A 23,219-nucleotide genomic window follows, 5' to 3' on the forward strand; every position below is an offset into this window, starting at 1 on the left:
TGGGTGGCTTGCACCAGTGGTGGCCTTAGAGGAGAGCAAACCAGGTGACTGCCCAGGGTCCCACACTTTAGGCGGCCCCAAAATTTTGCAACAAATGTCCGACTTGCGTATAGGTCATCCAAATTAAGCCTCTAAGGGGCCCCAAATGACTCTTGCCCAAGGTCCCAGCAACACTATGGCCACCACTGCTTGGACGCTGGGTGGTTTCCGGTCAGTCTGGAAGACAAGCACGCTGTAAAACCCAGTACCAAGCTGGCAGCAATTTGAAGTAGGAAAGAGAGGCCAGGTTGAGGGCTGGGGGGAATAAAGCAGAGACCAGTGCTTTTTACATACTCTCCTGCTTGAGGAGCTGATGTGTTAATCAGCCCAAAAGGAAAAAAAAAGCAGAGAGCTCAGCCCAAAGGAAAATGCCTTTTTTTTTTAAATCTCAGAATTGTGTGTTTTGTTCTGCTTTTGAAGGTTTGGGGGTGCTGTTTAATAAGGGACCCCTCTTCTGACTGTGAGGGAGGGGTGAGGCAGCCCTGATTAATTAACACAAGAGGTGAAGGGACTGAGTCAGTGCCAAGGAGAAGCCTCATATTTCTCCTGGCAAGTGAAAATAGGTGCAAACTAAGGGCCCAGGTGCCTGGGTGGTGCAATAACTCTGCAAGTCATTTGCTGCCTTAGGGTCAGCACAGTATCTAGCCCTAGGAGTCTGAAAATAATGGGGCAGCTTATAGCAGGGAGCAAAAACCTGCCGCTAAGTCCGGAGGCTTGCTTTTGAACATGCTCGGGGGAGCACAGGCCAGCACGGGGGCAGGTGGCTGGACCTTGCAGGTTGTGCGGGTCCCCCGTTAGGCTGTGAACCATCTTGCCGCAGGGCTGGTCTGGGAGCAGGGCGTTATTTCTCTTTGGGATGTCAGATCTGAGACACGAGGAAACTCCTTTTCCCTTGTTCTCAGTGGCTCATTTATCACTCTATGGGCTGAGGACCGTGAATGAAAACGTTTGCTTGGAAACTAGTGATGCCGCCTTGAGCGGCCAATCGGATAATTGCTAATCTTGCACCTGAGACGGTGTGTCCGGCTGAAGTCTATATGTGGTCTTGGAGGGGGTGGGCAGGGCTGGCTGGGGTATTTCCAACTGTTGAGACCTTGAAGCTTTCACTTCCTTGTTTTGGGGGCTTCCAGAAGGTTCAAAGGAACAGAAGCCAGTTTCTTTTTCAGTCTCAGCTCGGCGGCAGAGCAGGGAGCAGCCAGAGCTCACCACCACCCCAGGGGCCAGCCAGCCAGAGCCATGGAAGAGGACCGAAGCGACCTGATCTCCACCCCAGAGCAGACCACCGCGCCTGCCCTGACCATGCGCTCGGCATCACGGCGGTATCTATTTCCCACCTATTTCCTTTGTATGCCTTTGGGTGGGGGGAGAAAGGAGGGCGGGGGGTGAGTATATAGGTGGAGGGCTCCAGGGGCTCCTGCCGTAGCGGACAGGGAGAGAGAGGCTTGGTGGATGGAGTCTGGGGATTTCTCCAGGGCTGGAAGTTGGACCTTTGACTTCTCCCTGCCCTCCTGGACTCACAAGGAGTCCTGTTTGGAAGTGACGTCGGTCAGGGCGCATCTCTGCAAGCCCAGGAAATATCCATGCCAGGGTCTGCCAACCTCTCCAAAAGCTTTTCATGTACAGGAGGGAGACACTGAGGGAGGCAACAGTTTGCCTGGGAGTGTTTGCCCCTGTCTACCCAGCTGGCTCGGGAGCCTTCGACCAAGCCTGCAGTCTCGCCCCATGTAACCCCAACCCCACCGGGGAATCATGTTGTGTTAAGTTCTTGCAATCGTGGCTTCCTCTTCCCCTGTGCTGTCATCCTGCCTTTGGGTCCAACGCCCTGTTCAGACCTGCCCCCTCCCTGCCCCCAGTACCAGACTTGTCGGCAGAGTTTGACCCCATCCGCTCGTGGTGTGTGCTCAGAGGGTGGGGTTTGCATGAACAACATCTAATCAATCAGTAATTTTTTAATTTTTCCATGCCACGTTTTTTAGTTCCTCAATGCCATGTCCGGAGCCTTTGCCACCCCGTTTCTGGAGGTGTGGCCTGGGGGAACAGGATTTCCTGTGCTCCACTTATCCAGCTGCTTGGGGACACCACAGCTGTCTCTGTCCTCCGGTCTGTCTCTCTTATTGTCCATGCATCTTATATCCTCCCCTGGATGGGCTTTGGGAAAGATCTTTTCCTCTGTTCTGCATAAAATGGTGAATTTGAGCCAAGGGGGGTAATCATTGTTTTCAGGTTGGCTGCCTTCCACTAAGTTATTTCCCCATTTCTGTAACCACAAGCCAAGTCACACATCCACTGCTAATGAGACACCAGAGATCTCATGACGTCAGGGGTTCCCAGGCAGAAGAGCTTGCAGAAGGACGGCAGGATGGAGATAGTGTTTGAACACTGATAACAGAGAGAGAGAGAGAGAGAGAGAGAGAGAGAAAGAGAGAGAGAGAGAGCGGATTCAGCTCCTACGAAATCAGTGGCAAGGAGTTTGCTGTATCTGTTTTTGAATAGAAGAAGCAGCTACAACTTCTTAAAACAAAAAGGTGTCAGGTATCCAGGTTGTAGCTGTCTTGGTCTAGAGGCAAAAAACGATCAGGACTCATGGTCGAGGTGATAGCATTTATTAGACCGACTAGATTTTATATCACCTCGATCACGAGTCCGTATTCCTTTAAAACAAAAAGGTGCTCCCTCTCCTGCCACAAACCCCTCAGGTTTATTTCCAGTGTCCTTGGTTACTTATTGGCTTGGATCCACCCTTGATGGGTTCTTCTTGCCATCTGGTTAGTGAGTTGAGGGTCTCTCTCTGTTCCATTTTGCTGCTTTTTCTGCAGCACCCTCCTCTCCCTGTTACATCTGCCAGGCTGCCTTGCAATCACAGGCTGCAGGGGTGCCAGGCCAGGTACAAGGGACCCAATGTGACTGCTCAGCTCCTGGGTGACCTCATCCTTCGCAAGGTGGAATTGCACTGCTAGTCTGGACTCCTCTCCATCCATAACTCCTTCCTTGGCCCTCCTACAACACCAGTCATTTCTTTTGAGACTCTTTGCTAACTCACTCTAGTTTAAGCAACAGCCAGAGCTTACATTGAATCCCAAGCCTGGTGCCCGCTGGCTTCAGTGACAGCTGTGTGCGTGTGCCTGAGGCTGGACTTGCCCTCTTGAAATCTCACATCCATCTACCAACGCTTGTGACATTCCCAGCTGAGTTCCTTTCACTGCGTTTCACCCCACTAGTCTCATCATTTCTTTTTCCTCGCCTTAAAATGCTGGGCTGCGCCGTTTGTGAAAGTTTCACCAGGAAACCAAAGCCAATGGGAAGGTGTATGAAAGCGCGTTGGCTGTCCCCTCTGAAAGCAATTTGTTTCAGCTATGTTGAAAACAACACAGTGCTTAAAAGTTTGTTAACAAAATAAAGGGAAATAAATGAACTCACGAAGGAACTGTAATTGTTAAATCGTGAAAGGTAAAACAGTGAGAAAACTGAGGCGTGAATACAAGTGCGGAGGAGTAGGAGGGTTGTATTTACCATTTGCTCTGCAGTAGTGCTCCTTGTACACCATCAAATCCTTCTTTGCCACCCAGTCACCCATGTATCCCTCCCCATCACGAGCAAAGTAATTCCTGCTCATGAAAGGATCTACCCTTGTGTTATTTTTCAGACTGATTTCCAAGGTCTCTGTTCTGTGTATAACTTTTGCAGTTGTTGCTTGTTGAGTCCTTTCTCTCTTAAGCACATGCAACAGATGTATTTCAGGCACACTAGGAGAGGTAATAAAGCTGGTCTTCTGTAGACTCCAGTTTTTCCCATAGACTCTCCTGTGTGAAGCTGAGGATACCAGGAGGGCTGATCCAGTGCTGAGGAGAAGTAATTTTGCCACTGCCTTCAACTGGCAGTGGATCATACCCTAAATCAGGAAAGCTTGGAAAATATGGAAGGAAAAGGCATTGAAATCCAACTAAACTGCCATACCCACAAAGAAACCATACATGACTTCAGAAATTCCTCCTCTTAGCTCAATTTGGCCTCTCTTTGAAGTCTCAGAGATGCTTAATAATATTCTTTTTCCAGCCAACCCCCCTCTCCACCCAGTCACGAAAATGTACTATGCACTTCCCACCTCTCATAAAACTTTCACTTCCCCCAGCAGATCTTGCATGCAGAGAAGAGAGGCTAGCACCCCCATCTCACTTCTGCATGACAAATGCAGCCTCCACGCATTTCATTTGGCTTGATTTACAAAACGCGTTTTGCACCAAGGCCGGAGAGTCCTTATCGAAAGTGGCACACGGAGTTCAGGGGAAGTCAATGGGATGACTTCTCCAAAAGGGCAGGTTCAGGATGAATGCCCAGAACAAATTTCCTCCACTCTTTGGTCCTGTGAAAAAGTCCCTGCAAGGAAAAACCTGGAAACAGCGGTGCTCCAGTCTAGCACTAGAAACTGAGCTAACAACCCCATTTTCAGGCCATGACTTTAATGTGGAGAGCAGGTTGGATGGGCAATTTCTGCTTTTGGGTGGGCACGTCCCAGATTGCAGCAGCCTCACCTCCTTCTCCCTTGTGTCTTCCAGGATTGTCTGCAGCCGTGGAGCAGTATACTCTGCACTCTCCATCCTGGTGGCCCTGCTGCTTGCCGGCCAGGCTGTGACGGTCTACTTTGTGTATCAGCAGGGCAGCCACATCAGCAAGCTCACCAAGACTACGCAAACGCTGCAGCTGGAGTCAATGAGCAGGAAACTCCCCCAAGGTGAGTCTCTCTCCTTGTTTGCCTGTGGGACGATCTGAGCAGGCACCAGGTAGCTCTCTGCCACCTCTCCCCCCAGTGCAAATCATGGGAAATCATCTGGACCTTACCAGGGGTAGCTGGAGCACTGGCCACAGGGTTGGTGGCTTCATTCGTTTTAGACCTCATCTTTGGGTTGAGTTTCATGCAATTCAAACCTGGGGATCCACTTGCTGGCTTGACTCCAGTTTTGGGGAGAAGTCACCCCCAGAACAGACTGGGGGGGGTAAAGTTGAGAATGGTCTTTTCTTCTTTTTTTTTATGCCTCTCTTCCCCTTCCAGGCAAGTCCTCTAACAAGATGAAGATGGCGATGATCAGCATGCCCATGGCCATGAGGGAGCTGCCGCTTGCATCGAAGATGGATGCCGGGGTAAGAGACAACCACCGGGTCCCTCTCGAAATGGCTGTAACCGCAGCCAATTCCTAGTCCTCTTGGGACTCCAATTGCCTGGCTCCTTCTAAGCTTGGTGTCCGGGTTGTGAGTGACTGAGGCAGGATGCAGCCTTTCTCAGCCTCCACTTCTGACCCCAGGCTTTGTTCCACCAGGGATGTGGCCTGGACCTCCTGTTTCCCAACTGCCCTTGGGCAGGGACAATCACTGTAGGCCTTGCTCAGTCCCATTGGGATTACCGCAACTGCCAGTGGGTGTTGGGGTAGCTGGTGCATCTCCTTTGGGTATTGCAACCTGCCCACTGGGAACTGGGTTGGGACTGACATCTCTGCCTCCCCTTGCTCCAGTGATACTGGGGTCCCCATCCCACTGCCCATTCGTTTCTTGCTCTGTCTCGTTAGTTTGCTGCAGTTAGGGCCAAGTCCGAGCAATGAGCAGGCAGGGGCTGGAAAGGAGGAACAGTAGGCAGTTGTCTGTTCAGCATCCCCCACTGCCCAGCTCTTCTGCCTGCCGTATGCAAGAAGACAACACAAGCTCTGACGGGTCTTCATTAAACTGGGCCTTGAAATCCAGTGTTTCTACCCACCCTGGGGAGGGGGGCAAGTCATTCTGCTGATGGTTCTTGGGCTCGCACTTGTGTGTCCAACACAAATGCCACAGGGGCTGGCCGGGTCCCACCTTTCCTGCTCTCACTCCAGGAGATCTGCTTCCAGTCTTTCCCCTGACTGTGTCCATTTGAATTCTCTCCCCAGCCCATGGACAACTCAGGCCCAGCTAGCAACAAGACTGAAGATCAGGTCAAGCACCTGCTCCTGGTAAGAGCCTCCTCCGTGCACCTGGGCACCTGGTACCTGCCCCATCAGACTCCTGTGTCTGCATGTCTGGGCCACACAGGCAAACTGATCCCTTTCTTTCTGCTTCTTCAGCCTGTCTTGGGGTGGTGAGGGGAGCCATTGAGGTATGAGACGCCTCACTTTTATAGTCCTCTGTCTCCTGGTCTGCCCACGTACCCGCCTGGGGGACTCACTGCCTTATAGTGGCAGCCTGGGCTTCTCTCCATCCCTGGGAGCTGGCTTCCAGCTGGCATGAGCTTCTTTGGCTTTGTGGCATCCATGTGAGGTAGGCACAGGTGCCCTCTATTCATGCCTGCTTCTTTTGGTGACTTGCAGATGGGTGATCCAAGCAAGATGTTCCCTGAGCTCAGAAACTCCATGATGGAGAACCTGAAACACCTGAAGAGCTCCATGACCTACTCTGACTGGCAGGTCAGTGCTCACACTCGGTCACCTGGATAGCGCTCCAGCTGCTTCATGCCTAGCCCTTCTTCCAGGGAACATGGACCTGGGTGGGAGGTGGAGTGGGCATGCCTCTGTCGGGGGGAGACAAAAGGATACCGAGCCCTGAGACGCTCAGAGTTCATGCAGCGAAGGCTGCAGTGTCTCTAGTATCGCCCTGCCGAGATGGAAGGTGACAGGGGGAGGTCCATGCCGGCTGCCCGGTGCATTTGCATTTGCCTTTGCAGCGCAGACTGATGCTAACTGTTGTTCCTTTTCCTTGGTTCGGTCTCTTGCAGTCCTTTGAGTCCTGGATGCACAAGTGGCTGCTCTTCGAGATGGCGAAAAAGCCCCAAACCGAGGAACCCACTAAGATGCCAGCAGTGAAAGGTAGCGGGCTTACAGGTCTCCAGATTACTTGAGGGTTAAGATGAGTCTCATGCTGCTGTGGTACCACCCATGGGTCAGAGCATCTCAGAGGCACCCTTGGCCTGGGTTTGCTCTGCGGTATTGAGGGATCTTTCCCTTCCTCTGGGTTTTCGCCCCCTCTTCTCTCCTGCACCCTAGCTGCTATTGTAGGGCCAGAAAGGTGGACAAAGGTAGGAGCTAGCAGAAGACCTAACAACAAAGGTTCTCCCTTTCTGAGCTCTCATAGCCTGGGTGCATAGAGAAGCTCACTTCGAGCCAGAGGTTTTGCAAAGTTGGGTCCCCATCTGTTAGCAGTGAGGGCCTTCTCCTGATAGAAAAAAGAAACTCCATGGAAATAGCATTCAGCATTTTGTCTCTTGGCAATCCAGGGATTTGCCCTGAGCACTGGCCCATTGCACTGAAGTGGGTTCTGCTTTTCACCCTGTCTCACCATCTATGTCACAATGGAAGCAAAACTCCTGTTTGAGTTCTCACAGCCGTGGGGCATCCTTGCGGATGACCCCTTGCTCTGATTCAGCCCCAGCTCTAGCAAGCAATGCATGCGGGCTTTGCCCACGGGATGACAAGACAGCGTTTCAAAAAATTAAATATCTGCAGGGGGGAAAAAACAAAAAAGAAAGAGTGTAGAACTACCTGAAATCCCATGCCGGATACTAGCGCTGACATGGAGGGTTTGCTGGGATTCGCTCTTTTTTTCCTCCTTTTAATCTTCATTTAGTGTCTGTGCTAAAAGCCCTGATGCCTGGAACTTCACAGCAATTAGTCACCCAGCAGTGCCTGGATGCATCTCCATTAGCAGAATTTATGTGAATGCCTCCATGAAGCAGCAGCCATTACCAGTTGCTATCATTAGGCTAAATAGGTTCCCTGGGAGAAATCCTGTGCAGGAATAAGGCCGCTGCAATCAAATTAGGATTCTTTTTCTGTTAAGAAGCATTTGTATTGATGCTCCCCCTTCTGCCCCCAAGATAGGGTCACAACAGGGTGGCTGAGAGCTTCAGGGCACTCATGCCCTGCAACCTTTTCCATGCTCAGACAGGCTGCCACTTGGTTTGACTCAGTGCTTCCAAGGGTCTTGGAGGTTTATACAGACCCACCCCACCACCACCACCACCACCACCACCGCCATGCAGAGAAGAGTGAAATATATTCACAGTATTTCCTGTGCTTATCACTAGTGCAAACTAAATGCCAAGCGGAGGCCAGCCCTAGAGGCATCTACCCAGGCCAATTCCACCCACAGTGTGATGAAAATGGAGACTACCTCCCCAAGCAGTGCCATGCCAGCACGGGCTACTGCTGGTGCGTCTACAAAAACGGCACCAAGGTGGAAGGCACTGAGACCCGCGAGAAGCTCAACTGCCGTGGTATGGAGCTTGTGGCTCTTCGCCTGTGCGGGGAAGGGGGAGAGGAGCAAGAGGCGCGTGCAGCAGCTGCCTCGTTTTGCATAAGCTCTGGCTCGTCTGAGCTGACAAGGCTTTAGGGTTGTTAAATACGGAGTTGTGGGGCACCTCCCAGGATCGGACGCCGGAGCTCAGGGGTGGGGGGAAGATCCCAGGTAACACCATGAGAGGTGCTGTGTATCTGGAGCCAAGAAAAAGGATTGTGGAGATGATAACAGCTGAGGTTGGGCTGTCATGGTCCCTCCTAGCTGGCTGAAGAGTCAAGCCTCTGTATTATTCCTACCCCCTGCGCACTCATGGCCCAAGACAGAGGAATCACGTTGCCCCTCACTGGTGCCAGCACACTATTACCATCACTTCTGCATGGAGTCCTGCAAAAAATGTAGGAAGAGCAGCTTCAATCCTTGCTGTCTTCATGACATGGAGATGGCCAAGATCGTCCCAGTGTGGAAATCATGTGTGGTGACCCTACTTTAGAGAACCAGAGCAGTAGGACGATCTCAGCTGTGACCAATGTGGGCTTGAGCCCACGCACTCCCAGCGAGCCTCCCTGGAATATATTCAGGGTCTTTGTCTGCAAAGGCAGAAGAGGAGGTGATTTAAGATTTCCCCATTTTCATCGCACTGTTATGCCAGGCCCCCTGAAGAGTCAGGGGGTGCTCTCCCCTACCTTGGGGTCTTTAAGAGAAGGCTGGGTAGGCATCTGGCTGGGGTCATCTGACCCCACCACTCCTTCCTGCCATGGCAAGGAGTCGGACTTGATGATCTGTTGAGGACCTTTCCGACCCTAGCATCTATGAATCTATGAACAAGATAATCCCAAACCCAGCAGGTAGCGAGGCCCAGAGAAATGAGACACTTTAGATGAGCTGATGCTGGTGCAGAGGAATTTCTGAGCCTACTTCAGTGTCTGGGGCTGGTGGCAATCACATGTGAACGTAGCCGTAGTAGAGGCTGATATGGGGTAGGAGGGACAGGGCTAGCTTGGTTGGGTAGTTGGGTAGGCTTTGACGGCTGGCTGCCAATGCTGAAGCTGTCTTTGCCTTTCCCTGCAGGTGAAGAGCCCGAGGACTTGCTGTTCTCCGGCGTGGAGCAGCTGAAGCTGGACAAAGGTATGAGACCACGCCAGTCCAGCATCGCCAGCTGTGGCAGCTCAGTGGTGAAGGGGGCTGCATGGAAGGGGCAATGAATAGTGCTCAGGTTTGGGAAATGGGGGAGTGCATGTGGACTGGGGCAGAAGATGGTTGGGAGGTGTAGATACGCCCAAAGATGAGAGGCAAAGGCCCAGGCATACGTGGTCCTGGCCACATACTGGGCTGGGACCAAAAGCAGCAAGAAGAATCCAGCAGGGATTTATGTCCTGCCCCTGCGGGGATGCTGGGGGCTGTCACCGATGCTGGGGTGAAATCCCATCCTCGGGGCTGTATCACAGCATAAGACTGCTGTGGATCTGGGCGGGCAGGGGCTTTGTCTTTGGCATCAGCATGCAGGGAATGGAGGAGGAAGAAATGTTCTGACCACTGAAAGAAAGGCAGCTGGGGGTACTGAGCATTGCTTCCACCCCTCTCATCCCTTGCTTTCTTTCCTCCGTGTCTCCCCAGAAATCACCAAGTAGGGGCAGATGCCGGGCACCTCTGGCCTCTTGCACCAAGACGCAAAGCCACCACGACGCAGAGGCAAAGCTCACATCCCTGCTCTATTTCCCTCATGCTTTTATACCGCTTTCCTGAATCATATTAACAGCAGCAGCCTCTGAGCTCCTCTGTTCAGCATTTATTAATATTTATCCCCTTAGCAGGGCAGGACGTTGGGTTGGTTGTAAATCCTTGTTTGCTGGTGACTCTTTCTCACCCCGTGCTAAGATGCACTGCAGAAACCCAGCTTTATATTAGGAGGGTTTTTAGACAAGAAAGCACAGGTGTGCCCTTGTATTCACCTCCAGCCGAGGCGGATGGGGCAGTTCAATGCATAGACCCCTGGGCACCTTTTGGCTAATCAGGCAGCTGAAGACACCCGCACAGGTGTTTTGAGTAGACCCTTGGTCTATTTGATGCTATCTGCAGCATAGCCTGTAAGCTCAGTAAGCCTCAGAGCAGTTTTTAGGCAGATAATACAGAAGGTGGGACACATGCTCCATTTTCTCTCCTTTATGGAATAACCCATTGCAGGCAGCGGTCACTGGATCAGATGGCCCAGTACCTCCCAGCACACAGACCACCTTTGTATGGTGGGGGAAAGCCTCTCCAGTCAAGGAGATTGTAGATAAGGATAGAGATGATTTCATGCTAAGGCCTTTTACTGCTTTCTTATACTGAACAGACCTTGAATGCAGCAGCAACAGAGCTCCAAGCTTTTTAACTGCAATAGGCAAGCTGCAGAGACATTAGAAACCTAGAGGAGTGCAGGCTTCCTTTCTTTTGTTTTTAAACCCATAGGCAGATAAAGGTTAAGAGGAAAGAAATTAGAAACTTGGATTAATTTGGATGTTTCTATAATGGGGAGGGTAAGAGCTAATCCTGGAGCTAGACGCTGGGTGCGAATGTGTGTGATCCCGACCTTGATTCCAAGGGAAAGAAGTTGATTTCAAATAAACGTTTGACATGGAGACTGCTTGTGCAAGCTGGCTCATTATTCCATCCGTCAGGCTCTCGTGTTTTTTTAGCCTGTCCATGCCCCTCCGTGCACGGAGCTGCACGTGTACATGCATGCACATGTGCCCGCACCCCCTTATCCATATTTCCATGGTGGAGGGGCTCCATGCTCCCTCTCAGAGCATCTCTCAGTGCTCCACACACCACCAGCTCTCCCCATCCAGTCACGCTGCTTAGTACCTAAACAGCTCCTCCCCCCTCGCCCCTGGGGAGCTCAGCTATTCCCAAGTCTGGAAGGAGGGAGCATGCAGCCAGCCAGCCCCAGAAGCCTCCACTGGCGAATGCAGACAAGTACTCACTCCCCTTCCTGGAGTGGTCACTGAAGCAGGACAATCTCTGCTCCCTTGGACCCCACCTAGCAGGGAAGGCCACAGGGCTGGGAACCAATTCCCTTTTGTCCTGCCACTGCCTGTAGCTTTGAACAGACTCTGCACTGCCCTAGCCCTTAGCACTTGCCTTATCCCTTTTTGGCCAAGGCATGCTCTAGACCTGGCCTGGTAACTCCCCTCTTCTTTTAGTGGGTAGATCTATTCCTACCATGTTTTATCCCAGCACCAGATGAGTCCCCCTACCTTAAGCACGACCTTGACAGAAAAGTGTGGGTCAGGCCGAACAAACTTAGATGTGGAGATGGATGCTTCAAAACCCGTCACAAGATGAACATCTTGGATAGCCCCTGTGTGAGTGCAATGCCTAACACACGGCACAGCAATTCATCAAAAGCTGCAATCTTTACAAATGCCCCGACAGGGTCGATGGTACCCCCACATCCAGCAATAATACCAGACAGCGGCTCCTGGATTTGGAAGTTGAGATCAGACGCCAGAAGCAAAATTCCTGCCAAGTGCCTTTACCAATTCTTCTTTCAGATGATGTCAATTGATTACACCCGCATTCCCGTGCTTACCGATTCTGTTTTAACTCACACTTGGAGTAGGGGAGGGGGACTATAGCTAGGGCCTGCTAGGAGGGTATGGAGTAGGAAGCCTTCAGCAGACAGTGGGCTTTCCCAAGGCAGCTGAGACCTGCAGTCCTGTCCCCAAGAACAGGCACATCTGATCACCGGCTCTCTACATGAAGGCGCTGTGCTCCCAGACCACCAGCAACGGTCCCCGTACCCTCCCCCAGACTGGAGCCTGGCTGCTTGTAACACACGAAAGGATTGGCTGTCCCAGGCTCTGAAACACTGGGTGCCTCTTGGGTCTGGTGCAGCACCACCCTGCTAAAGGGTCTCTAGGCCAACAGCTCTTTCATGGGGCATGCAAGGGCCGCAGGAGCTGTGCAATGAAGGGCAGCGCCACGAGGGATTTCTTTGGGGCTCCAAGCCTCAAATCCTGCCCCAGCACCAGACAGACAACTTTGGCTTCACTTGCTCAGCAAAGCCAACATGCTGCATGCGCACGCCCTGTCCCTATTGCCCCCCTCACACACACTAGCTGGATAAGGGCATCCACTTCTCCCCTGTGAAGGGGCGTAGGGTCAAGAGCTATCCACCCAAGAGCACTGAGAGCATGAGTCGACTGCTCCACTCCTGGCACAACACCTCACACTACGGCTCCCGCCGGCCAGAGCCCCGTGCTCCTTCCCAGCTTTGCAGTATTTACAGCAGCTGGGGGAGACGGTGGCCAGAGGGTTCCTCGTACCCCCAAAATGACTGGCTACCAGAAGGGGCCTTGACCCATCATGAGCACAGGCTGGAACGTAGGAACCCTCTGCCTTCCTGTTACGTTAGGGGGAAGGGGTTTTATATACCCACCTCCTTCACCCAACAGTCCCTTTCATCCAGCTGTCCTCTCCTGCCATACAAGTTAAAAGCCTCACATTAACTGGAGGGAAAAGGCCAAAGAAGCCAAAGCTCAGGTCACCTACAGCAGCAAACCCCCTGGGGCTATTCACTAACCCAGCTTGAGACCACCCCCGTTCCTATTTGGACTCCCTCACACCAAAGCCAAGGCAGCCGAGGCTTCGGCGACATGCCAAGACCTCCATTAGAGCCAGCGGTGCTACCTTCTTGCTGAAGGCTCACGGACGAAGGCCCCGGGAGAGAATTTCACCCGTCCTCCCACCATCTTCCCTTTGAGACCAGCTCCCCCACGCACAGGAAAAGCCAGGGACACCCCTGCCTCAGAGGCCTGACTAAGCGAACACAGACGCTGAGAGGGCGAGACCCAGTGAACTCTCATTTTTGTTTTTATCTGTAATAAAAAGTGAACCCAAAAAAGAACCATGTTTCAGTAGGTAGCAAAAAAGACAGATGCGGCCCTCGCACAAAGAGTGGAAGTTGCCTCTGAAAAATAGAGCTCTGGGGCGAGGAGGGAGGGGAACGAGATGGCTGCATCATCCTCTCAGCAAGGGGAAGCCATAGTCTCCTCCGCGAGGGGGAAGCGCTGCTTGTCCTTCCCAAGGGCTGCTTCCTTCTCTGGGAATAGTGCAATGGCAGACGGGGGCCTTCGGGAACAGGGGCAAAAGACATCCAGCTTTTCTTCTTCTGTCCCCAGCCAAGCGTTGGTGGCAGAGAGTTACAACGCTCGGCTCTACAAGTCACAGTTAAAAGACCTTATAAATTACAATTTAGAAGTTTAAAGGATTTAAAAAAAACAAACAAACAAAAAAACCAGTTTTCATGTTGCTGGGCTTCCCTTTTCCAACTTCCACACTTCTCCATTCATTCACCGTCGGCAGTCATGGGGCAGGCGGCGCTTTAGGCACAAGAGAGAAACGCAAGTTAAGAGAGGAGGGGGAACATGCGCGTCCCAGTCCCACAATGAGCAGCCAACTCCCCCAAAGCCACGCGCCACCCCTCGTCCCCCCCACCCAGCGGTCGTACGATAGTCTGAAGCTTGGGGAGCCTAATGCTGCCCCAGAGACAGAAAGCTCCCCTCCCTTCCATGCATGCTCCAAAGCAGTTGCTTTACTTGGAATTTTGTGCTGGATTTTCCTCCTGGGTCTTAGGGCCCTTGTGCAAGAGGAATGGAAAACCCCAACCTGTTCATATAATGGGCACCCGCAGGCAGCAGCAGGGGTACAACTCATCCCCTCTCTCTGCCAGGGGACCACGTGCTACCCTTGCAACCTCCCTAGCCATGCCTGGTCAGGCAGGAAGTCTACTGACCAAAGTGGGGGGACAACCAAAAAGATACGGACAACTTAACCCCTCACCCCCAGAGGACAGAAAAAGATGCTGCCTCCAACGGGGAAATCCTGAGCTGCTTTCGCTTCTCTGAACAGCCTGTCCGCAGGCTTCTCCAAAGCAGCAGGGACAAGTCGACACCATTTGGGCCAAGGGTGCCAGAAGCCAGGCAGAACTGGTGGGGCGAGAAGCTGCGGAGGGAGGGGAGGTCATGGGACCTGCAGCTTAAGCCGAGGCTGATGCATGACAGCTAGGAGGGGAGACGCACTTCACTGCACTCCTGCTGCCTGTGGGAACCATAAGCTTAAGAGCTTGGGGATTTCCGTTCAGGGAGCAAAAAAGGAAAATAAAACTTCACAAGCTCCTCTTAAGCTGCCCATACCTCAGCCAGACAAAGACCGTGTTGCTTCACCCTTGCAGGCTTGCAAAGCAGTGCTTGGCTTTGGCTCAGTCCCTGTGAATTCAGCTAAAGCCAAGTACAATGCAAGGAGGGGGAAGAAGGCAACCATCCAGCTACTCTGGCCACAGGGAGCTTGGAGAGTGGCTTTTAGTGGGGGGGATGGGGAGCAAAATTAGGAACATGCGTCTGCCAGCACAGCACAGCCCTCCCGGAGAGAAACGTGTGCATGTGTGCATGCACGCGCCTCTGCCTGTTGTGCGGTTGTCGTGTTAGATGCTGCTTGCCTGAAGGGCAGGTTCTCAAAACACAATGGGTCTTTAAAAGCACTCGCTTCGGGTTACTGGAGTTCGAGACTCTGAAGGGCCAACCCCACGGGACACGTACCTCCTCACGAGGATCCCGCCGGCTTGGAGGTTTTCTTCTTCTAAGAGGAAGCAGAGAGAGATGATGGTTTCACTGGCCGTGCATTCATAAGCGCTGCATGTAGAGGACCCCGCAGGGCCAGTCCCACAGCGTGTCGGCCACTGGAGGCTTCTTTGCACCCTCCCAGCTCTCCCCCTCCATCAGCTCTCTGGGCTGGGATAGACGAGCTTTCTAGTGGGGTCCAGAGACTCTGCTCTCATCACTCCCGCACTGTCCAGCCTCCCCCCCACATCTCCCTTGCCCCCTCCAGCTTTGGGCTGCAGAAGCCTCCTCTCTCCAAGACAGCAAAGCAAGCTGGGAAGGGTTGCTGGGGTTTCCCCCCCCCCCCCCACACACACACACTACCTGATGATGGGGGCAGGCCTGGCAGCCCCACCGAGCAAAGCTACACTTCCCTCCTCGGGAGAGAGGACAGTTTGGAGAGCAGAGCCTACCCCCACACTGCCAATATGGTGGGGCAGGACAGAGAGGATGGCTGCCCCAGCTACCCCACCAGCTCAGGGGGCATCCAAAACATGGTCTCCTGGGCTACCTTTAGCCTCCTCTACCCCTTACCCAGCAGAGGTGTCTCCCCCATGACTCGGAGCAGCTGGACTGGCCCTCGCCTCTGGGTAACCTGGGACACTGGCCATTTTGTGCTACAAGTTCCTGACGGACAGGAACAACGTCCACACCCACCTTCTTTTTCTTCTTCTTGTGAACAGAAGAGCCATCTGCACCTAGCTCCAGCCCAGAAGAAGACTTCTTGCTTTTCTTCTTCTTGTCTTTTACAGCCTTCTTTTCTAAAAAGGAGAAGAAAGGACAAGAAGCCACATGAGAGAAGGGACCAGGGGGCAGTGCTGTCACCCAGGTCAGACTCCTCCAGTGAGGAACAAGGTTGGGCATTTTCAGAAGAGGGGTCACCACTTGGGTGGCAGCTCACCCACCCTTGCAGGGCAGAAAATGGTGATGGTAACGGCCCAGTCCCGTTCCTAGGGGACCAACTTATCCCACTGCTCTGGCCCACCCGGGGGGCACCTAGGACGAAGCAGCTGCAGCTCTAAGCACCCCCCTGTTTCATCACACACGGCTCAGAGCACATGCAAATGATGCAGGTGTCTCCGGTGCTGGGTCCACAGCTGGCAGCAGTGGTCTAGAAACCCTCAGCCCCACCCGTGCAACACAGCCAGGACCACGTGCAGCCAGCACTGTCCATTAACCACCCCTGGAGAGGGGCAGCGAAGTGGTTTTCCAAGCACCAGAGGCAAGCGAAAGGAAAGCAGAGCTGGGAGGACAGCGGCACTGCACAGACTTAGGGTCAACTGCTGCTCTGGTTCAAACACCAGCAAGCCGGGACGACCCCAAACCCATGCCCGACCCACCACCCCCATGCAGGCTGCGTCTCCCGATCAAGGAGGGTGGAACAGAAGGCAAAGCCTTCATGAGAGGTGGAAGGGGCAAGAGTCTCTCTTCTAACTGGGAGCACCACGTGCCCATCCAGCTCCAGTCTCTCCCACTGTGCTAACGGCACCAAGCTGCCTTCCGCCCTTTTCACCCCGCACCGTGGTGCTGTAATAAAGCAAAGGCAGGGTGAGAGCACTCCTGCCCCACCTCAGGAGAGCACGGATGCCAAACCAGGCAACTTCATGCTGCTTTTATGTATGTCTAGGGGAAAAAGGGAGCCTGGACATACGGACCAGGACACAAGGGAGCAGGAGAGGGGATTTCTGAAGCATGCAAGTCCCCCTCCTGCCACCAGCCTTCAGGGTCAAACAGCCCCAGTACCGTGAGCGCATGAGACACTGGAAGGGAGAGCAAGGAATAGCAGCCAAGTGCTCTCTGGAGTGCCATTTATTCGCTGGATGATGCCTGCCCCACAGTGCTAACCCAGCCCTACCACCCTGGGGGAGCGGGGTGTGCTTCTGGGGGACCCTGTATCAGTAGCTGCCACCAGACTCTTACTTTTGCTGGATTTCTTTTTCTCCTTGCTGCCAGGCGACTTCTTGGCACCATCTGCCCTTTTGCTCTTCTTCTTGGGTGGCTCGAGGCCGCTCTGCTTCTTCTGCTTCTTCTCCTTGGGCGCGCCCGTGGCACCAAGGCCTCCATCCTCTGCTTCCAGCTTCCGCTTCAGTGAGGGTTTCTTCTGTTTCTTGTTCTCCTTGTCACCGCTCTGGGGTGTTTTCGGAGCCTTGCCTGGCCCCCCCTTGGCTTTCTGTTTGCCCGCTGTCTTCTTCCCCTCTGGCTCACCTGCAGCTGGGCCAGCCGGGACCTTGGCGGCTGTGGTAGCCTCGTCTTCGCTCTCGCTTTTGGAGCTCTCCCCTTTCGAGGGGGATATGGACAGCAGGGCATAGGGGGACATGGTTGTTGGCGTCCCCTTCAAACTGCTGTCATTTTGTGGTGCTGCCAGGGCTTTCTTGGTGAGGGTGGGTTTCAAAATGGCACCTCCATGGCCCCCTTTCCCTGCTGCAGCTGTTTTGCCTGAAGCCACCTTTGGCGTGATCGGTTCTTGCCCAGAAGACAACGACAGCGGCTTTCCTCCTGCACAGACAAGTTTAATGACACGATGACCCAGGGAGGTTTATTTACAACCCCAGTGAGAGGCCGGGACCCGTCCAAGCCCCCCCGCCCCGCGCAGCAAACTCCACAAGGTAGCATGTCTGATTCAGCCCGAGGAACAAGAGAAGCACAAAGGGCTTTATAAGTCTGCACGGGGAAGTGCATCACCTCCATGCGCCCATGTCGGGGTCTGAGTCACAAAGGAAAAGGCCAGTTGGTCCTCCTGCTGCTCACTGAGTGGGAGGAGCAATTGCTAAAAAGCAATTTAATTGCTTTTTAGAAGAGCAATTAAAGCACTTTGAGTCCCTAAAATCAGAAAGGACCAGGAACTGCAGCTGCAGCCCCCAGCACATTAGCAGGCAGCATGAGCAGTGCCCACGTCAGCGCAGTGCTATGAATCGCTGCCTTTTGTGAGCACCGAGCTTGCATTTGCACTAGCAGGGAACACACTGGATAGACCGCTGGATCTCAACCAGGGTGCCTCAAGAGCCTTTCAAGGGTGCCGGTCAAGGTTGTGCAAACAGGATTCATAAGATAAACCCAGATATTTCAACTAGGAAATCATAGTGTAAAACCCTTCTGCCCTGCTGTGGGCTGAGTTCTTTGCAACAGAAGAACTGCTCTACTTTTTTTTCCTGTGGTTAACAAAAGGAGTGAAAACCAAGCTGACATTTTCTGAGGGGGGGCCGCGAGTCTGAAGTCAGCCTGAATCACTGGGTGTTAATGCTTTTTTTTGTATTATTAGTGCTCTGAGCGACGCATATTTAGGGTCGTACCTTACATTGTGAGGGCCCTTGTTGCTACCCGCTTCTTAGGTTTAACTATTAGGTGCGCCGCACGCTGCTGTTGCAAAGGAGGATACAGAGCTCCTTGCACATGCAAGCCCCGTGAGCAGCCAGCCCGAGGGACGTGCCAGCCCCAGGGAACGGCCTGCCACGTCTCGCGAGGTGGACAGCAGGGGGCAGCAGCACACCGTGCCTCGCCCAAGCGGAGGATGGGCGCAAGGACGCCCGGCTCCTGCTTTTCACCCGGACTCGGCGTCAAAGCAGACCCGCCAGGCCCCCCAGCACAGCTCTGGCCCAGGCAGGCTCGTCTCCAAAGTGCCGTTCTCCACCGTCAAAAATCTCCGGCTAACAGGGCTTCCTCTACCTCCCACTGGAAAGGATGCGACTGTCAGGCAGGAGCCCTGAGCTGCCCTGGTATTAGGAGCCGCCTCTGCAGCTGCTTACATTTGGGAGCCGAGTCTCAGCCTCCTCTCCCCAGCCCAGTCTAGCACCGCCCTGGACTCACCCACTTTCTGCAGGGCCGGGGTCTTCTCAACATCCGTGTCCGAGTCGCTGCTGCTCTCGCTCTCGGAGATGTCAGCCTGGGCCGCCTTCCCAAGAGCGTCAGCCGGAGCCACAGCTGCAGCCACAACCGCAGCCACTTTCCCTGCCTGCTGTACTTCTGAAGTCACAGTGGCTTTCAGCAGGCCGGGATACCCTGCTAGGAGGGACTAGAGAGCACATGTACATACTTGGTGAGACACACAAAGATACTGGGCTCATCATACCCTCTGGCCTCCAACCAGGCCCATTTTAAACACCGTCCCCAACTGCACCAGGCATGGACCTCCAGACAGGCAGGCTCCCCAGGGCCTAAACTATTTCTGTGCCATGGTACAGTTGCAGCTTGAGGATGCGAGCCGGGGCGCCAGCAGGCAAAGCTGCACCACAAGGACGAGGGCATTGGAATAAGTCTCTATCCCTGCACCCCAGGCTCAGAGGGGACCCCTTCTCTGGCCACACACCCAGGCAGTGTCGTAGGGGCAGGGCATGGCATGAGGCTGTTGGGGAGAGGGTGTGTATATGATTGATATGTTTATGGCACATCCAGCTGACTGCAACACGTTCGCCTTTGCTCCCCCCTGCCCCCAGTGCAGGCATGCAGGGGAGGTTTCTGGCCTGTCAGCAAAGGCCGAGGCTTGCAGGCAAAGCTAATGGGTCACAGATGGTCTGCAGGCCCCATGCAACCACTTTAGGGGAGGTCGGATGACTTAGGAATGGGTTAGGCTACAAATAAAAGTGGCTGCTCAAGGTATGACATGGTTTCCCTGGTTTAACTGCTTCAGCGCTGCAGGGAACCAGGTTCTCCTTGGGCACTGCAGTGCAGCCGCAGGAGCGAGCCCTGTGGGGTTTGTCGTCTCCCCGTGCCAGGGAAAGGTTTCTCCCCAGTGGACACATCATGGCTGGGCCCCTCATTCAACACGTCCACAGGCAGCTGCAATCTTTCAAGCCTGGGGCAAATCTGTTCATAAGCATCCACTCCCTCCTCAGGGATGGATGCCGGGGGCCAGCAGACCCCAGCCTGGAGGACATGGTACCTGTGAAGGCTGCTCCTCATCCTCGCTGGACTCAGAGGATGAGCTCTCGGCTTCATTTATCCTCCCCGGCTTCTGGGGCGCGCCTGCTGGAGAAGTAAGTTGCCTGGTGAGATCCTCCTGCTGAGATGCCTCAGAGGGCTTCATCGCTGGCAGCCTCCAAGCTCCATGTGCCCAGGAACCTTTAGGAGACATGCCCTCTACAGCACCCCCCCTCATCGCTAACAAGGAACGAGCGGCCCTCCTGCCAGCCAAATTCGGGTCTACGGCATGACAAGCCCTTCGTCAAGTTGGCTTGGTGCACGGCAAACCTGCTCCAAGCACTCCCCGAAGCTTCCCAGAGCAGTGTCGCCTACCAGGCTTTGGGGGCGGCTGGGCTGCTTCCTCCTCCTCGCTCTCCGAGGAGTCGCTGCTGTCCGAGCTCTCCTGTCCTTTGTTGGCCCCGGGGGGGCCAGCCGGGCTCGGTCTGGCCTTGTCTGCAGTGGGGAGAACCGCTTTTCCTGGGGTTGCAACAGGGGCTTTGCCCCTGGCGGATGTGCTCTTCGGTGGGGCAGCGTTTCCTTGAGGACCCTTCTTGGCAGGGGTGGCTGCTTTACTGAAAGGAGTCCCCGGCTTCAAGCTGGAGGGGAGAAGGGGCTGGAAGACAAATAGTGAGAGATGTCAGGATGAACAGAGGCCAGTTCAGAAACCCCTGAACAACAGGGAGCCCCCAGGGTCACGTCAGAGCAGGATGGCCTTGCAGGCGAGGCCGAGGCAACGTCAAGTCCGCTCCCCGGTGTTACAAGCCATAGTAAAGCTGTTTAAACAACCAGTGCCTTGTTTTCCCCGTAGGCAGAAAAGACCGAGCCACCTGCCTCGCACGGGCAAGGTAGAAGCTCCCTTAACAAATGTGCCTGACAAATTAAGGCTCAGGCTAGAAATTGTGACAGGATCAGAGGGTGACCGGGGCTGCACCGCTTGTGTTCTTGTTACCCCCCAGCTCACGAGAGGGGGGACATGCGAGGGCTGGGCTGGAGGAAGCGGTAGTTTAGGCCCGAAATGGAAGAGGGAACCAGGCAGTTCGGTGCAAAAGAACGGAGGTGAAACCGGGATGCAGCACTAAGGGGAAGGGACCCGGACATGAGGTGCAGCCCTGCACGGTGACCAGGCACGGAGCAAATGGGAGCTTTCAGGACAGAGTCTGAAAGAGGGAACCGCAGCCTCCTCGGTGAAGGCAACAGGGATTTTCTTCTTGTGCTCCTCTGCTCTGCCTACTGGTTCCTATAAAAGCGGCTATGAAAATAGCCCTGCCTTTCCCCCTGCCTTCACACCACCCCCTCAAGGGGGAACCTCCACTGCGACAAGCCTACAGACACCGGGCACAATCCCTGCTGCTGCACCTCCCTGTGGGAAGAGGCACACGGCCCCGCTCGCACCTGACTCACGGCCTTCGTGTCCTCCTCGCTCTCCGAGGAACCCGAGCTCGAGGTCTCTGCTGCTTGGCAGAGGGTCACGGCGGCCTTTACAGGGCTGGGGGCTGCTGCGTTCGCCCCTTTCCGCAGGGTGCTGGCTTTCACAGCCACGGTGTTTGCCGTCTTCGCTGCTGGGGCAGCCGCTGCTGGTTTGGGTTTCGCTTGAACCAGTTTCTAAGCAAGATGTGAAAGGAGTCAAGTCAAGACTGAGCGGGGCTTAAGGACGCGCAGACAGACAGGCCGACCGACCCCTTCAGAGTCAACCAGGAAGGTATTTACAGAGAACTCAGCCCCGTTGCGTGGACATGGACAATCCTGACCTAAGCAGAGTCTCCATGTTCACAGGGAAGGAGCAGGGGTGGAAACCAGCCCGCTGGCTGCACAGCAGGACACCAGGCCCCTGTGAAACCCAGCCCCCTGCTTTTTTCAGATGCCAAATGGTTACAGCAGCCAGCTGACCAGCCATCGTTTCATCAGAGCCCAGGCCTACTACTTGCAATGGAGCAGACACAGCCGTGGCACAAGCACCAGGCAGAGAGCCAGGACCCCGTCGGCAGAGGGCAGGAGCGAATGCATACCGGGGAGGGTTGCAGAAGGGGAAAGGACAGAGGAGCAGCAATCAGTCTCCTGGCATTCAGACACCAGCAGGGCTGCTGCGGGCAGCCTCCCCTGTTCCCAGCCCTTTGAGCAGGCCGGGGGCTCAGACATCCCTCGCAGACAGCATCTGGCATAAAAGATACCAGCCCGGGGGCAAGGGACCCATGTGCCTTTCCTCCTTTTCCAGCCATGATCCGAGAGCTCCAATTACAACAGCCACTTTATTTCATAGGATAATCTATATAATAAACAGGCTTTAATAAGTGATTGTTCGCGCTGGCTGCTTGCCTGCCAGTGAGGGAGGCCGTCGCTGTCTAGTTCTCTGCAGCACAGAACGACGTGGGCAGCTCCTTTCCGGCCGCCCGCGCCCAACAAGCACAGAGCTGTGGGTGTCACAGGGCGTGTCTGCACGTGCATTTACACCGGCTTAAATTTGCTGTACAGTAAGTGGGAGTAGGTCAGCGTCTACACAGACAGATGTTAAAATGCATTAACACTGTGCGTGGACTGACTAGGGGCTACCTTTCATCCCAACTTGGTCTGCACACACAATGTTACTGTGCAGTGAGGCATCTACATGTGCATTACTGCGTAGTAACTAATCGGGTATAAATTTGATACCTACATCATGCAGGTATCAAATATATGCTCAAGTCGGCGTAAAGTCGCCGTATTTACTGCGCAGTACGGGCACGCATGTGTAGACGTGCATGTACTGTGCAGCAATTTCGGTTACTGTGCAGTGAATGCACACATGCAGATGCACCCACAGACACCTTGCTGTAGCAGGACTAGGCCTGAGAGCAGGCGCTTCCTCTTGTTGAGGCCAAGCAGCCATCTGGCTGGCATGATTTCCAGTGGCTTGTGACCCGCGGAGCCAACTGGGCAGAGCCACGGCCGTACCTCTTGCACAGCATGGCTCACGAGTTGTGCTTAGAGGGTGCTCCCCATTTTGGAGCAATCAAGAGCCTTGAAGGCCAAGTGTGCCAGACAGAGGGTGTCTCATACTATCAATACCCAGCTCCACGGCCTCAGAGCCCCAGTGCTCAGTGGGCCAGGCTGAGCTGAGCTGAGCTTCCTCCCTGACCTCCTCCCCAGCCGCATGGCCTGGCTACCTGTGCCAAGGTCAGCGCCTCTTCCTCCAAGTCAGACTCCTCGCTGGAATCGTCGCTGCTCTCTGCAGCCCCTTGGGCTTTTGGGAGAGGTGTCGCAGGAGGCTGGGCCTTCTTACTACTGGCTGGCAGTGCTGCAGCACCAGTCTTCATTACTAGAAAAAGATCAGACAGAAGCAGGCTGCAAGCTGTTTGTCCAGAAAGGGTGGCTAGTGAGCTGGGAGGGGGGGTGGGGGATAGATGTCTCCATGATTTAGGG

The 23,219-nt window shown here is 54.2% G+C and overlaps 2 protein-coding genes across 4 annotated transcripts in view; one reads left to right on the top strand and one right to left on the bottom strand.

Moving 5' to 3' along the window:
• The first annotated feature begins 1,127 nt into the window (after nucleotides 1–1,127).
• Nucleotides 1,128–10,912, top strand: CD74 (CD74 molecule). The gene is made up of 9 exons (XM_019506138.1): nucleotides 1,128–1,358; nucleotides 4,593–4,768; nucleotides 5,087–5,175; nucleotides 5,949–6,011; nucleotides 6,366–6,461; nucleotides 6,770–6,860; nucleotides 8,078–8,266; nucleotides 9,358–9,414; nucleotides 9,904–10,912. The coding sequence occupies exons 1-9, from the start codon at nucleotides 1,276–1,278 to the stop codon at nucleotides 9,915–9,917; spliced, it is 858 nt and encodes a 285-aa protein (XP_019361683.1). The 5' UTR covers nucleotides 1,128–1,275; the 3' UTR covers nucleotides 9,918–10,912.
• A 2,208-nt stretch (nucleotides 10,913–13,120) lies between these two features.
• Nucleotides 13,121–23,219, bottom strand: part of TCOF1 (treacle ribosome biogenesis factor 1) — a 32,539-nt gene continuing 22,440 nt past the window's right edge. For 2 of the 3 annotated variants that reach the window (XM_019506135.1, XM_019506136.1), the window contains 9 exons: nucleotides 22,964–23,115; nucleotides 21,216–21,425; nucleotides 20,157–20,436; nucleotides 19,804–19,982; nucleotides 18,732–18,936; nucleotides 16,842–17,423; nucleotides 15,585–15,688; nucleotides 14,868–14,907; nucleotides 13,121–13,652 (listed from right to left, as the gene is read on the bottom strand). In XM_019506135.1, coding sequence (XP_019361680.1) covers nucleotides 14,872–14,907; nucleotides 15,585–15,688; nucleotides 16,842–17,423; nucleotides 18,732–18,936; nucleotides 19,804–19,982; nucleotides 20,157–20,436; nucleotides 21,216–21,425; nucleotides 22,964–23,115 — 1,748 coding nt within the window. In that variant the 3' untranslated portion in view covers nucleotides 13,121–13,652; nucleotides 14,868–14,871. The remainder of the gene's footprint in view (nucleotides 13,653–14,867; nucleotides 14,908–15,584; nucleotides 15,689–16,841; nucleotides 17,424–18,731; nucleotides 18,937–19,803; nucleotides 19,983–20,156; nucleotides 20,437–21,215; nucleotides 21,426–22,963; nucleotides 23,116–23,219) is intronic. The other variant, XM_019506137.1, reaches the window with a different exon arrangement.

Source organism: Gavialis gangeticus, unplaced genomic scaffold (assembly GCF_001723915.1).
Source record: "Gavialis gangeticus isolate Ggan-Ray unplaced genomic scaffold, GavGan_comp1, whole genome shotgun sequence".
Classification (NCBI taxonomy): Eukaryota; Metazoa; Chordata; order Crocodylia; family Gavialidae; genus Gavialis; species Gavialis gangeticus.

Excerpts from the sequence above, each read along its gene's own strand:
- CD74 (XM_019506138.1), top strand. The coding sequence starts at position 1,276 with ATGGAAGAGGACCGAAGCGACCTGATCTCCACCCCAGAGCAGACCACC. Across the intron at positions 6,462-6,769 it reads TGACCTACTCTGACTGGCAG|TCCTTTGAGTCCTGGATGCA; the intron begins GTCAGTGCTCAC and ends GGTCTCTTGCAG. Across the intron at positions 6,861-8,077 it reads TAAGATGCCAGCAGTGAAAG|TGCAAACTAAATGCCAAGCG; the intron begins GTAGCGGGCTTA and ends GCTTATCACTAG.